A 12,843-nucleotide genomic window follows, 5' to 3' on the forward strand; every position below is an offset into this window, starting at 1 on the left:
GGTGGGGACACTGTGGGAGGAGGAGGAGCAGGTACTGGAGGGGACCCTGTGGGAGGAGGAGGAGCAGGTGCTGGAGGGGACCCTGTGGGAGGAGGAGGAGCAGGTGCTGGAGATGGCCCTGTGGGAGGAGGAGGAGCAGGTGCTAGAGGGGACCCTGTGGGAGGAGGAGGAGCAGGTGCTGGAGGGGACCCTGTGGGAGGAGGAGGAGCAGGTGCTGGAGGGGACCCTGTGGGAGGAGGAGGAGCAAGTGCTGGAGATGGCCCTGTGGGAGGAGGAGGAGCAGGTGCTAGAGGGGACCCTGTGGGAGGAGGAGGAGCAGGTGCTGGAGATGGCCCTGTGGGAGGAGGAGGAGCAGGTACTGGAGGGGACACTGTGGGAGGAGGAGGAGCAGGTGCTGGGGGGACCCTGTGGGAGGAGGAGGAGCAGGTACTGGAGGGGACACTGTGGGAGGAGGAGGAGCAGGTGCTAGAGGGGACCCTGTGGGAGGAGGAGGAGCAGGTGCTGGGGGGACCCTGTGGGAGGAGGAGGAGGAGCAGGTGCTGGTGGGGACCCTGTGGGAGGAGGAGGAGCAGGTGCTGGGGGGACCCTGTGGGAGGAGGAGGAGCAGGTACTGGAGGGGACACTGTGGGAACAGGAGGAGCAGGTGCTGGAGATGGCCCTGTGGGAGGAGGAGGAGCAGGTGCTGGTGGGGACCCTGTGGGAGGAGGAGGAGCAGGTGCTGGAGAGGATCCTGTGGGAGGAGGTGGAGCAGGTGCTGGAGGGGACCCTGTGGGAGGAGGAGCAGGTGCTGGAGGGGATCCTGTGGGAGGAGGAGGAGAAGGAGGTGCTGAGGGGGCTCGGTGGGAGGAGGAGGAGCAGGTGCTGGAGAGGATCCTGTGGGAGGAGGTGGAGCAGGTGCTGGAGGGGACCCTGTGGGAGGAGGAGGAGCAGGTGCTTTAGGGGATCCTGTGGGAGGAGGAGGAGAAGGAGGTGCTGAGGGGGCTCGGTGGGAGGAGGAGGAGCAGGTGTTGGAGAAGTTGCTGTGGGAGGAGGAGGAGTAGGTGCTGGAGGGGACCCTGTGGGAGGAGGAGGAGCAGGTGCTGGAGGGGACCCTGTGGGAGGAGGAGGAGTAGGTACTGGAGGGGACACTGTGGGGGGAGGAGGAGGAGGAGCAGGTGCTGGAGAGGACCCTGTGAGAGGAGGAGAAGCAGGTGTTGATGGGGACACTGTGGGAGGAGGAGGAGCAGGTGTTGGAGAAGTTGCTGTGGGAGGAGGAGGAGTAGGTACTGGAGGGGACACTGTGGGGGGAGGAGAAGCAGGTGTTGATGGGGCTGATATGGGAGAAGGAGGAGGAGAAGGAGGAGGAGGAATAGGAGGAAGAGGAGGAGCAGGTGCTAGAGGGGATCCTGCGGAGGAGGAAGAGCAGGTCCTGGAGGGGACTGTATGGGAAGAGGAGGAGGAACAGGTGCTGGAGGGGACACTGGGTGAGGAGGAGAAGGAGGAGGAGGAGGAGCAGGTGTTGGAGGAGGAGCAGGTACTCGAGGGACCCTATGGGAAGTGGAGGAGGAGCAGCTGCTAAAGGGGAGGCTGTGGGATGGGGAGGAGGAGGCGTTGGGGGGGTCTCTCTGGGAGGAGGAGGAGCAGTTTGTTGGTGAGGTGTCTTAGAGATGGGAAAGATCTTTTAGGGAAGTGATACCTTTGAATTTTCTTGTCAGTGAGGAACCTGGGTGTCTTACAGGGCACCCCGGATTTGGAGAGGTGGGGGATAGGCATGGTTCAGCGTCGGACTTCATGACACTCTGAAAGACTCTGCACAGCTCACTCTTGGCTCATTTCCTTGGTGCTTGGAGGCCTCTGGCGTTGCATGGTGACAGGAGAGGCAGAGCTGGCTGAGGCATTCGGTGGCCCAGCCCTTTCCTCTACCACTGGCCCACATGGTGTTGGATGGGGGAGGGACTAAGTCCTCAGGCGGAGGACACATGCCCACTGGGGTGGGCATAGTATGAAGGGCTGGGTGCCTGGGAAGCCGGTCCAGGGGTCTGCCTGTGAGGAGCTGCTGTAGGGAATGGCCAGGTCTCCTGGTTCCTGAGGGCCATCGTCAGTTTGGTTCAGGAGCTGACGCTGCCATGCCTGCCTCTGCAGACCTGCCCACCTCAACACAACAGTCCTGCTTCCTTCTCCCTCATGACTCTCCTTTCTTCCATTCATTCAGCAAGGGCTTCCGAGTGCTCCTTGGCAAGGTCCCTGCATTAGAGAGTCACACCTATGGGCAGCTGAAGCGAGTGCCCAGGCCACCCCCAGCCAGCCGACAGTGCTGCTGCCTCCAGAGAGAGAAAGAGACAGGGCTCTGCAGGTGGCAGGGCCTGGCCCCAAGATGAGGCCTTCTGAGACCCTGCCCAACCCTGAGCCCACAGTGTCCTTCTGGGTTGAGGTTTCTGCCGGTCTCTGTGCTCTGGAGTAAGGACAGAGTGGAGTAGGCTCTGTGTCCTTCATTAACACAGACACTGTCTCCTGCTGGGGCCAGGCTAATGCCAGTCCCCTTGATGCACCCTTGGAAGCAAACAGCTGCCCAGGGTGGGTTCCTGGCCTTGAAGAGGAGCTGATTTAGGTCAGTACTCCAGCTCCCCCTGCACAGAGGAGGCAGAGCCGAGGAGACGAAGCGAAGGCCAGCTGTGGACCATGAGTCACCCGGGCACAAGCAGCAGCTATTTATGATCTAAATGGCATCAGATCTCTCTGCTACCCTGGGTCTCAAGCCCGGGTCTCCAAAACACTTCCTGTGAGATGGAGCCAGAGAGAGGCAGAGAGCCTGTTCAAAGGAGAAGACAGTCGTCAGCCCAGGTTCATCATCACACCTGCACCTGGCAGGCAGCAAGGTAGAGTCCGAGGGACACAGTCAGTTCCAGAAATCCCTAGAATTCTGGGCTCCGTGAATACGCTAGCTCATTTATTCTTTCCTTTTGGTCTTCCTGCTTTGAACACCTTCTGTAGAAACCAGGTACTGTGAGAGACACCAGCCGTATGACAGATCAGAGTGGCCCTCCTTGTGGCCCGTGACTGGACCTAGTGGAGGAGAACAGAACCATGCTGGTTGGGTCCTGCTGTCCCACCAGCGCTATCACAAGCACGTTACGTGTATCAGTTCCTTTCATCTCCACAGCTGCTGTGGAAGGCAGACACCATCGTTATCTCCATCTTAAAGACGAGATGACAGAGCAGGGGAGATTCAATAATGTGTCCCAGCGGTACTATTTACAGCAGCCCCCTTCCCACACCACCTCACACCATGACAAATGGTGTGTGGAGGTGGCATGTGTGGTTCCCGGTGGGAAGGGGTGCAGCTTTGCGAGGACCTCCTGTGTTCCAGCCTCCTGTAGGTGCCTCTGGTCCTTCATTCTCTGGGCTGGCCACCCAGCTCCACCTCTCGGAGGTCCCAGGGAAGGAAGCCCTTGTTTTATCATGATCTGGCTCTAAGCTGCAACATGCCAGCTTTTGTCTCCTCATTGTGGGGACAAGGCTGTCCCCAAAGCCCAGTGATGGTGTCCAGTGATCCCACCCCTCCATGTCCTGTTCCCCCCAGTTGAAGTCATTCAGCCTTGATGTTTCTCCCTAGAGAAAGAGGAGAAGGCCTAGTGGGACCCTGGAGAGTCTGAGTTTGTCCCCCTGAAGTACCTGGATGCCTGACGGGGGTGGGGGGATGGGGGCACGAAAGGGTGAGAGAAGGCCCCCAAGTCCTGCGTGTGCTTGCACCTGGGGTGTCTGAGTTGTTCCTGCCAGGCGGCGAGTGAGCCCTGGCACCCCGTCCTCATCCCTGCCTTTCCAGGGCTTTCTCTCCACTGGGAAGAGAGTGCTGTAGTCCTCTGAGATACCTGGGGAAACTCCATTTCCAGTTCCTGGAACCACTTTAAGCAGCTGTTTTTAAGCACTGACAATCACAAAAATAATGTTTCTCTTACTATTTAACACTGGGAAGGACTATGAGACAGAGCTGATATTGCACAGAGAATTAATTAAAGTATAGGTTTTCTGACTACTGAAAACTCTTATCGGATTTCAAGATTGTTGTTATTCATTCTGAACATATGGAGTAAAGTCTTCATATCCTTACTATGAGTACGATCTCAACAGTATTTTTCAAACCACATCAATTATAATCCATGGATGCATCATAGTAAAAACAAATTAATTGATTGCACTTTTTATTTTTTGTAGTAAGCAAATAGGACAGAACAGAATTGATATGATAAAACAGAATGGAAACAAATGCTCACATGTGGTAAAGGGAATATTTCATTAACTAGTTTAATCAGCTGCCATATGAGTGTGTTATACATATAAAGGCATACCACATACACACGTATATATCCATCATGATGTATGTACATGCATGCAAATTATGTGTAAGGGTGGTGATGTAAAATGTGTTTTTCTCAATTTTTAGGTTGATATATGATTTACAAATGATAGAATTCACCCTTTTTTAGTGTATAATTTTTGACAAATGTAAAATGTATTTCTGACCATGGCAAAAAAGTGAGACAACTCATTAAAGCAAGAGTCTACTTAATAACTGGAGATACTCACAAGGTGAACATTCTCTTAAGATCTTTGGAGGCTGTGATGATTGAATCTCAGGAGATAATTTCATACACCCCAGATTTCAAAGCCCCATAGGACCTGGGAGATTAGCAAATCAATGGTTTTCTGAACTTTCTTTTAGGATCACTGCCTTTTCTTACAAACCAAGTCTAACAGGTAATCCCTGCAGATAAAAAGCAGAGTTCTCCACAGAAAGCAAGAAACTGCTGAAAACTGCCACGGGGGTCTGGGCCTCTCGAAACCAGATTAGAAACCTGAGGCCAGAAAGACCAAACAAGGGCTCAGGGTTGGCTGTTCCTCATGGGCAGAGCCAGAACTCATGCACAGGCTGCTGGCTCGTGCTCAGGGCACTTCCCATGCTGTGCAGGTCTCCAGGGAACCATGAGCACCAGGTAACCCAACAAATGGAAGAGTGAAGTGGGACCACAGATATATACCTACCCTCACAGGAGAGAGCAGGGCTGCGGCCCTGGGGACCGCAGAAGTGTGAGCCAGCCCAGGAAGGGCCAGAATAGGTTATAGGAGCAGTGTGAGTCTGGAGACAGAGCCAGGGACGAGGCCCACACCAGGAGAAGAGTGGTAAGCCTCCAGGACATGAGGAATCGGCCAGCCCACGTCTATCTTCCTGGCGATTCTCCCAGGCCCGTCTCTTCTGTCTTCCTAGAGGACCACAGTACTGCTGAGAACAAAACCAGCCCTCCTTGTGAGCCCACCATGTCAGACTGCCAGAAACTGTCATGAAATCCCTGTCCACTCCCCTACCACCTGGTCAAAGGGTAAACAAGCAGGAGGAGGGCCTAGTGACAAAGGACTGGTGTCTCGCCATCTCCCCTCTTGAAGCGCCAAGACATCGCTGGGCTTGGGCCAGCAGACTGTTGGTTACACTGTGCAGGGTAGGAGGTCAGGAGGAAGAGTTATTTAATGGGTGTGACCTGAAAATGCACCCCAGGTCCCCTTTCAGATACTCCCTGTACTACTAAACTCAAGACACGTGTCCCAGGCGTCCCCTTCAGATGTCAGTTCATACTGGTACCCTCTGAAGAGGAGCAAGGTCAGAGGTCAAATGTCCTGTCCTCTTGCCTGGGTGTTATCCATAGCGTTGTTTCTATTGATACTTCAGGAATCTCATCTCTCTTTCTTAAAAGATTTTCTTTGTTTATTTGCAATTATAGATTTGGGTTTTTAGATTTGGGAGCGTAGGCAATTTTCTAGGTATCCCATGTTAGCCTAGCTCAGGTAAGATATTTTAAATGATTAGAATTCTCCAAATTCAGCATGTGCTCATGTATCAGTATCACACTAACTTCTAGGTAATTTCATGGGAGTTTTTAAATATGGGCCCACCATGTCCTACTCCCCCGAAAAAAATTGTTGCCTTAAGCAATATCAGTACGCACTTGGTCAGGCAGCGAAACCTCCTGACTTAATGACAGCATTCTGAGTTTTGTGTTGAAACCTGAGCTGCTGCAGTTGAATACAGAACAGGAAAGATTGGAGCAGCACACAGGGCTTAAGAAGAGGAGAGAGGACAACCAGGAAGGAAAGATTAACAGACAGCAAGGGCCTCCCAGGGTCCAGACACTCCTGCCCTGCAGGGAGATGAAAACCAAGCCAACAAAACTAGGGAATAATTATTTCATGAGTGCAGCTAGCAACAGGGATGTTTAACCATATGGAATTGTCAATGGTTTGACTTACATAGAGCATTGCAGAAAGTAGAAATAGCTATTTTCATAAAAGACAAGTATTTATTCGGCACTTTGCTTCATGACTTGCCTGTAGAACGAGGGTGGAAGACAAAGTGAGGTGCTGGGAGGCTCAGGCCCTCCAGGAGCACATGCCATTCACACACCACAGCACATTCAGACCAAAGGCCACCCGTAGAGATTACCTGACACCCATCTCTCACAGATTTGGAATAGTCAGGTGTTGGTTTTGCATTTTATATTCACAACATATAAGAGAGGAGCACAAGGAGTACAAAGCTTTTGAAGGCTTAGATTTAAAATACTGCTCTGCCAGTTACTCTATGACCTAGGACCTTTCTTGGTTTTCTCATCTATAAAACGGGGTAACGATGACCATACAGAAATGATTTATGTGAAACACTTAACACAATGTCTGATAGCACTCAAAAATGAGTACTGTTTTAAGTGATATTTTAGTTATTATGTCTATAACGAATGTTATGGGTGAACTTACTGAAACACCACACAGAAGTATTATTTCTTGATAAATTCTTTTCTTTCAGCTCATTTCCAGAGCAGGAAATGGCTGGCTTGGTAGCATCCTCACTAGGGCTCTTGGGGCGAGTTCCTGGGAGAGGTGTGAGGTGCGGAGGCCACCGCTAGAGGGCTCTGCAGCGATCCTGAGAACGTTTCCTTGGACGTAGTGCTGGGGAAGCCACCCAGAGAAGCCCTGGCCTCTGAGAGACTCGTCCTTCTGCTCATCATGGCTGTTCAAGAGGGCAAGTACTAACAAGAACTCCCCTAGAGCGACTTCAGGAGCCACTCTGCCGCACACTGGGGGCATGTGGGTGGATGTCACCAGAAATAGCTGGTAGGTGCCAAGTTAGGGAAACCCTATGGTTCTGGGTCACTCTCCACTGGTATCACTCCACTGAGTTACCTTTACTGGGGATCAGAATGATAGTACAGTGGAACACCAACTTTGAGACAGGTTCTGAAACTCTGGGTGAGAACTTAACCAATAATAACAACCAAACCCACCTTGAATCTTCGTATTTCCTGTAGTGGCTGGGGCCAGGACTGAGTTCGGGACACATGTGAATGAGATCCTATAAAGTGGCACCTGTTCTGGGGTGTAGGAGTCTAGAGTCCTGCCTGTAGTGGATGGTGGGGCACATTTCATGATGCACTATCCCAGATTAACAATAAATGATAAAGGTCCTTCTGGACTCAGCAATCACTAGGGATGCAATAGGTAATTCGAGGCCTTTTAACAAGCCCCTTCCACCAGTAGCTGGCAGCAGGTCTGAGCCGCAGCTGAGAAGGCCAGCCTGCAGAGCCAAAGGCCAGACCAGCTGCAGCAGGAGCTTGGGAGCCTGGGCGCCTGGCAGAAAGGGAGATTTCCTCCAAGCCTGCCTTTTCTCGTGGCTGCTTAGTCTGTGGACTGCATTTTCTTCCCCCCAAGAGCTGTCTCTAGGGCCAGACAAATAACGTGTTCTTAGGCTCAGGAAGCCCACGCAAGCTGTGGGGAGCTTTGCTTTTTTCCCTTCTCTCCCTGTAAAACAATTCAGGACTGCGCAGGGGAGGAGTCAGCCCTCCATCCAAGTCAAACACCTCCTGGTTAAACTTGCAGCGACTGGGGCGTACGTGCTCAGGGTCCCCACAAATGCGTCGGTCCCACTAAAGGGCTGGTCCGGGAGGCGGCGGCCTGAGGCTGCACAGGGGACTGGCTGGGAGCTCGGGACGCGGCCTCAGGGCTGGCGGCTCGGGGCGGGGGCGGAGCAGGTGAGCGGCCGGCGGGGCGTGGGGAGTGCACTGGGACGTGACGTTGGAGTTTGCAGCCAGCCCGAGTAGGAGGCCGCGCGTGTGGAGTGCTGCGCGGCCGGGAGGATGTGCGCGGCGGGGCGGCCGCCGCAGTGAGCCGCGGCGCGGGGCAGGAGCGAGGGGCGAGGAGGAGGCCGCGGCTGGAGAGGCTCGCCGCCGGCCCCAGGATGTAGCGATCAGCGGCAGCGCTCCTGCAGGCGCCGGCTCACCATGAAGAAGCACTCGGCCCGGGTGGCCCCGCTCAGCGCCTGCAACAGTCCGGTCCTGACCCTCACCAAAGTGGAAGGTAAGGCGCGCGGCAACGCGCCCCTGCGCCCCTGCGCCCCGGCACCTGGGCGCGCTGCGGGCTGCGTTCCGGCCGCCGGCCACCCGGATGGTTCCGCAGTGCAGCGCGCCGCCGCCGGAGACCCCGCCGCCGCCGACCACCGCCGGGCTGCGCCCGCGCGTCCGCCCGCGGCGGCGCCTTTCCTCGGGCGCTGCCCATTGCCCACCTCGCCGCCCAGGCACCGGCGCTGCCAGGGTTGTAGCGTCCTCCTACAGCCCGGCTGGGCCGGGTGTTGCCCCGCGGGGGCAGGCGGTGCGGGCGGTGCAGGCGGGGATGTCTCTGCGGCTTTGCAGCCTAGGGACTTGATGGGGATGGGCGGGGCCGGCAGGTGCGTGGGGTTGGGGGAAGCCGGTTGCAGCCCCTGGATGCGTTCCCTGTGGCTCCAGAATGTGTCCCACCCTACATGTATCCCTTTGAGTATGGATACGCCCCCACAAGAGGTATGTGGGGGAGAGTAGCGGCCACGCTGTCATTCCTCTGGCGGGAGAGGGGACCCTGCTTTCCCACAGGGGGACCATCTCAGTCCTGCACTTGCCCAGAGTTGGCCCAGCTGGCCGAATGGAGCGTGGGAGGGGCAGGCAGAAGGAGGAGGGCAGTCCCTTTGTGCCCTGAGCTGCCAAGTCCTGCAGCGAACAGCCATTGGCACTCCCGTGAGAGGTGACCACTGAAGTTAGGGCCTGTGGGTACAAGGACCCTGCACCCCACTTGTGAGTTCTTGCTTATTGCAATGAAGCTGAGAACCAGTGAGGGCGATTCACAGGCTAGCAGTGGCAGGGTGCTGCCAGCCTGAACATCCAACAAGGCCTGTGGGTAGCTATCTGGTACCTGCAGATAAGGACTCTGGGGCCCAGAAAGGTGGAGAGACTGTCCCCAGACCTACAGCTGGAGCTGTGAAGAGCATGAAGGGATCCTAAGCCCATGCAAACCCTTGGTTTGCCCTGAGCTGCAGGTACCTCTTTCTGGTCACAGTCTGCCTTGGGAGGTTGGGTTTTCTCCAGTGGCTGTCTCCTCCTCTACCCTCTCTGGAAAGACCTGGTGGGAGTGGCCCATCCCAGAAATTCAAGTGGCTTTGCTGGGAAGGGGGGGCGGGGTTCCAGGCTCCTCCGAGGGCCCCAGGTGCCTGAGTGGGAGGAAGCTTGATGTTTACCTTTCTTGGCAAAGTGGAGACCCTAGTGGTATGCACAGGAAGTCACCCACCTCCACCTGCTCCTGGGCAGGTGAGCTCTGATGGCCAGCAACCAGCAAACCCTGGTTGGGTAGGACAGGCCTGAGCTCACTGGGAGATATGCTGCATGGTGGGGAGGCCACCTGAGCAGGGTGCTGTGGCCCCAGAGGTGCTGCAGGGACAGCAAGTGACAGCAGCAGGCACAGGTGTCCTCTGGCTTCCTGGTGGTTGCCTTCAGGGAATGAAAGTGAGGAGTCTCCCCTCTGCTTTAGGGCTGCTGCCAACTGAGCTGGGTCCCTTTCATGCTGATGGCCTCTGCCTTACTCTGGGTTGGTTTATTTAGCCAGCACTCACACATACATCTGTGGGGAATGGAGAGTGTGTTGTACCAGGAATGAGGGTAGAGTGAGCATGGAGATGGAGCTCTGCCCTTTATACAGTGTGACCTGTGTAAATCTGACGCTGAGCCTCAGTTGCCTTGAATGTGAAGAAGTACCAGCCCACCTAGGCACACTATTGGGGAAGGAAGGAGATAGAGGTGAGTGACAGTGTCTAGCACATGTCTGGCACACAGTAGGTGCTCAGTAAATATCTGGCCCATCCTGCAGCCACAGCTGGACCCCTTTGGCACACCTTGCTGCTCCCAAGGAGCGTGGTGTGGGACAGTGTCTTGAAACACCTGCAGGGCTGCAGGGATTCCCTCGCTGCGTGGGCTGCCCACGCAGGCATCAGCCAAAGTCTGTGGGTCAGGACCTCCTAATGCCCGTCCTGGCTGCATCTGGGCTCACGCAGTGCTTTCTCTCTGCCTGGCTTTTTCCCTTGGTGTTCAGTTTGCTTGGGGGTCTGTTTTTCTAAAACCATTGCATCTTGCATGCTTGTTTTGGAAGTATTGAATCCTTCTGTTTTCCTTGGGTGCACAGGGCAAGGTGGTCCCCTGCCATGCTGGATGTGAAGAGCAGACAGGCTTCAGGGGCAGAGTGCAGCCAGCCAGGAAGGTTTATTAGCTTCTGGAGTGTGTCATCTAAGGGAGGCAAGAAGCCACCAGCCTGTGGTGCTTATAAAACCAAAATAGAAAATGCAGCGCTCGGGTGAAGGCAGACACAGGAGGATGGACAAGATGACTTCACTTAAGCAATAAAGAATTCAACTGCCCTGCTCTGTCCTGTGACCATTTAACAAGGCCCTGAAATGCAAAGATGAGCAATGCTAGCTGCATTCTCTTAAGGAAATTTCATTCCAGTGGGAAAGAGACATTGCAGATAAATTGTCAAATAAAAGGTAGAAAGTTCTGGTTCAGCACAGAGAACAAAGTGTCACCGGGAAACTGAAAATTGAGCAATCTGAGGAGGAAGCCTTTCAGAGGAGGACTTTTTAAAGGAGAAGCTTCCTGTGGAGGAGGCCTGTGTGAGAGGAGGCCTTCCTGAGAAGTCCCTTCTGAGGAGCAGGCCCTATTGAGGAGAAGACCTCTGGGGAGGAGGAGGTCTCTGGGGACCAGGGCTCTGGGGAGGAGGCCCTTCTGAGGAGCAGGCCTTCCTGAAGGGAGGCCTTCTGAGGAGGAGGTGACACCACTGAGGCTCAGGGGGTGTGAGAAAGCGTGTCAGCCATGGAGGAGAGGAGAGGCTATTTCAGGCAGAGGCTTGGCCAGGATGCCTGAGGAGAGCGGGGCTGGGCCTGGGCAGAGGCTGAGGCTCCCTGAGCGGCTCTGGCCAGGTGGGGGCTGTGTCACAGCTGTGTGGGTCTTGCTCCCCTGCCCTCTCCCTGGCTTTCCCATCAGAAGTGGACACTATTGGTCAGGAGCATGTCTCTAGTACAGGAGCATTCACTAGGGTCACCACCCCACCCTCCGAACAGCTAACTTGTGTTCAAATTGTCTTCACTGGGAAGGAGCAGTTGAGAACAGTAGGAAGAACTCCCCCAGAGGCCAGTGGTGCAGGGCCGTGGAAGGCCTGGGGGCTTTGGCATTTAGTGCCCAGCCTCGGGCTGGCTGAGAGATTCCGGGAATCTGTTTCTCTTTATGGAAGTGGGGAATGGTGTTTCCCTTGACCATGAGAACAAGTGTTCTTGTTGATGAATGTCCAACATGTTGCAGATTCTGTGCATTGGGAGATGGCTCATCACCTCTGCCCTCCCAAAGCTAGGGTGCATACTGTTAATCCACTTTACAGAAGAGGAGAATGAGGCTCCGGGAATCATTTGCACAAGGTCGTGGAGTTAGAAGATAAGAGAGCTGTCTGGCTCTGAATGTGGAAGAACTACATGACTGAGAAAGAGAGAATTGCACCTGCTCAAGGTGCTTCCCGGGTACTTAGTGAATGTTTGCCCCCTGAAGCACCCACTGCAACACGATGCGTGCTCTGGACCCCACCAGGGCCCAGGGCTGTTGGTGTTCTAAGTGCCTCTGCTCCAGGAGGAGGTGGTCTCTGTTACCCCCCACACAGTCCTGGCTCACTCACTGGTTGCTAGGTTCAGACCTATCGAGGGACGCAGTTATCCACATGGAGATCAGCCCTGCTGGCCCAACCTCAGACATAAGCTGACAAAGTGTTTCTGTGCCCAAAGACATGTCCCTGGGTGACTAGTCCCAAGCCTGAAACGCCAGTGACAAAGTCATTCATGCATCAACTGAGTATGTTTCGTAACATGTGCAAGAGAATGAACCAGAGGCTCTGGGGGATTCTAGGAGAAGTAAAATACGATCCTTGACCCAACTGAACTTCCAAACTAGTGGGCAGTGTCAGAAGGGCACAGAGCACAGGTTACCGGCTGAAGTGCAATTCTTTGATTCCATGGAAGGACAGTAAAATAAACGGGGTATTTCCATGGAAAGTGCACTCACTTCTTTCTGAGACCCAGATGGCCAGTAGACAACACTCTTGCCACCTGTACCCTCTTCTTAGCCAAAAAACTTAATCTAACAGGTTACTCTGTCTGCAAAGCCCAGATGTGGTCACAGACTCCACCCTGTTGCAACACTGGAGGTGGTGACTACCGATGCAATGGGAGCTTGGCCATCGATCAGAGAGGAAGTCATCTGTGCCCTGGGCTGTCACAGGGTGGGTAAGAAGCTGGCCTTCCTGGCAGAGGGAGCCTCAGGCAAAGGTGCAGAGCCAGGAATGGTGTCACTCAGCGGACTCGGCCAGTGGCTGCTGGGGCTGAGCTCAGGGTAACTGGAGGTGTAGGTGTTGGGGAGCTTGAAGACGAGGCAGGCAGGCTGGACCTCCTGAATGCAGGGCAGCAGTGGAGGGTCATGGAGACAGGTAGGA

The 12,843-nt window shown here is 54.8% G+C and overlaps 1 protein-coding gene across 2 annotated transcripts in view; it reads left to right on the forward strand.

Annotated features, from left to right (window-relative positions):
- Slc35f3 (solute carrier family 35 member F3) overlaps positions 1–12,843 on the forward strand; it is a 248,490-nt gene that overhangs the window by 159,973 nt on the left and 75,674 nt on the right. Inside the window, exon 1 of one of the 2 annotated variants that reach the window (XM_076831683.1) lies at positions 8,113–8,376. The exons of the other annotated variant lie outside the window; for it this stretch is intronic. Coding sequence (XP_076687798.1) covers positions 8,301–8,376 — 76 coding nt within the window. The 5' untranslated portion in view covers positions 8,113–8,300. Of the gene's footprint in view, positions 1–8,112; positions 8,377–12,843 lie in introns of those variants that run through there. 2 annotated transcript variants of the gene reach the window in all.

This window comes from Callospermophilus lateralis, chromosome 13 (genome assembly GCF_048772815.1).
Source record: "Callospermophilus lateralis isolate mCalLat2 chromosome 13, mCalLat2.hap1, whole genome shotgun sequence".
NCBI classification, from domain to species: Eukaryota; Metazoa; Chordata; class Mammalia; order Rodentia; family Sciuridae; genus Callospermophilus; species Callospermophilus lateralis.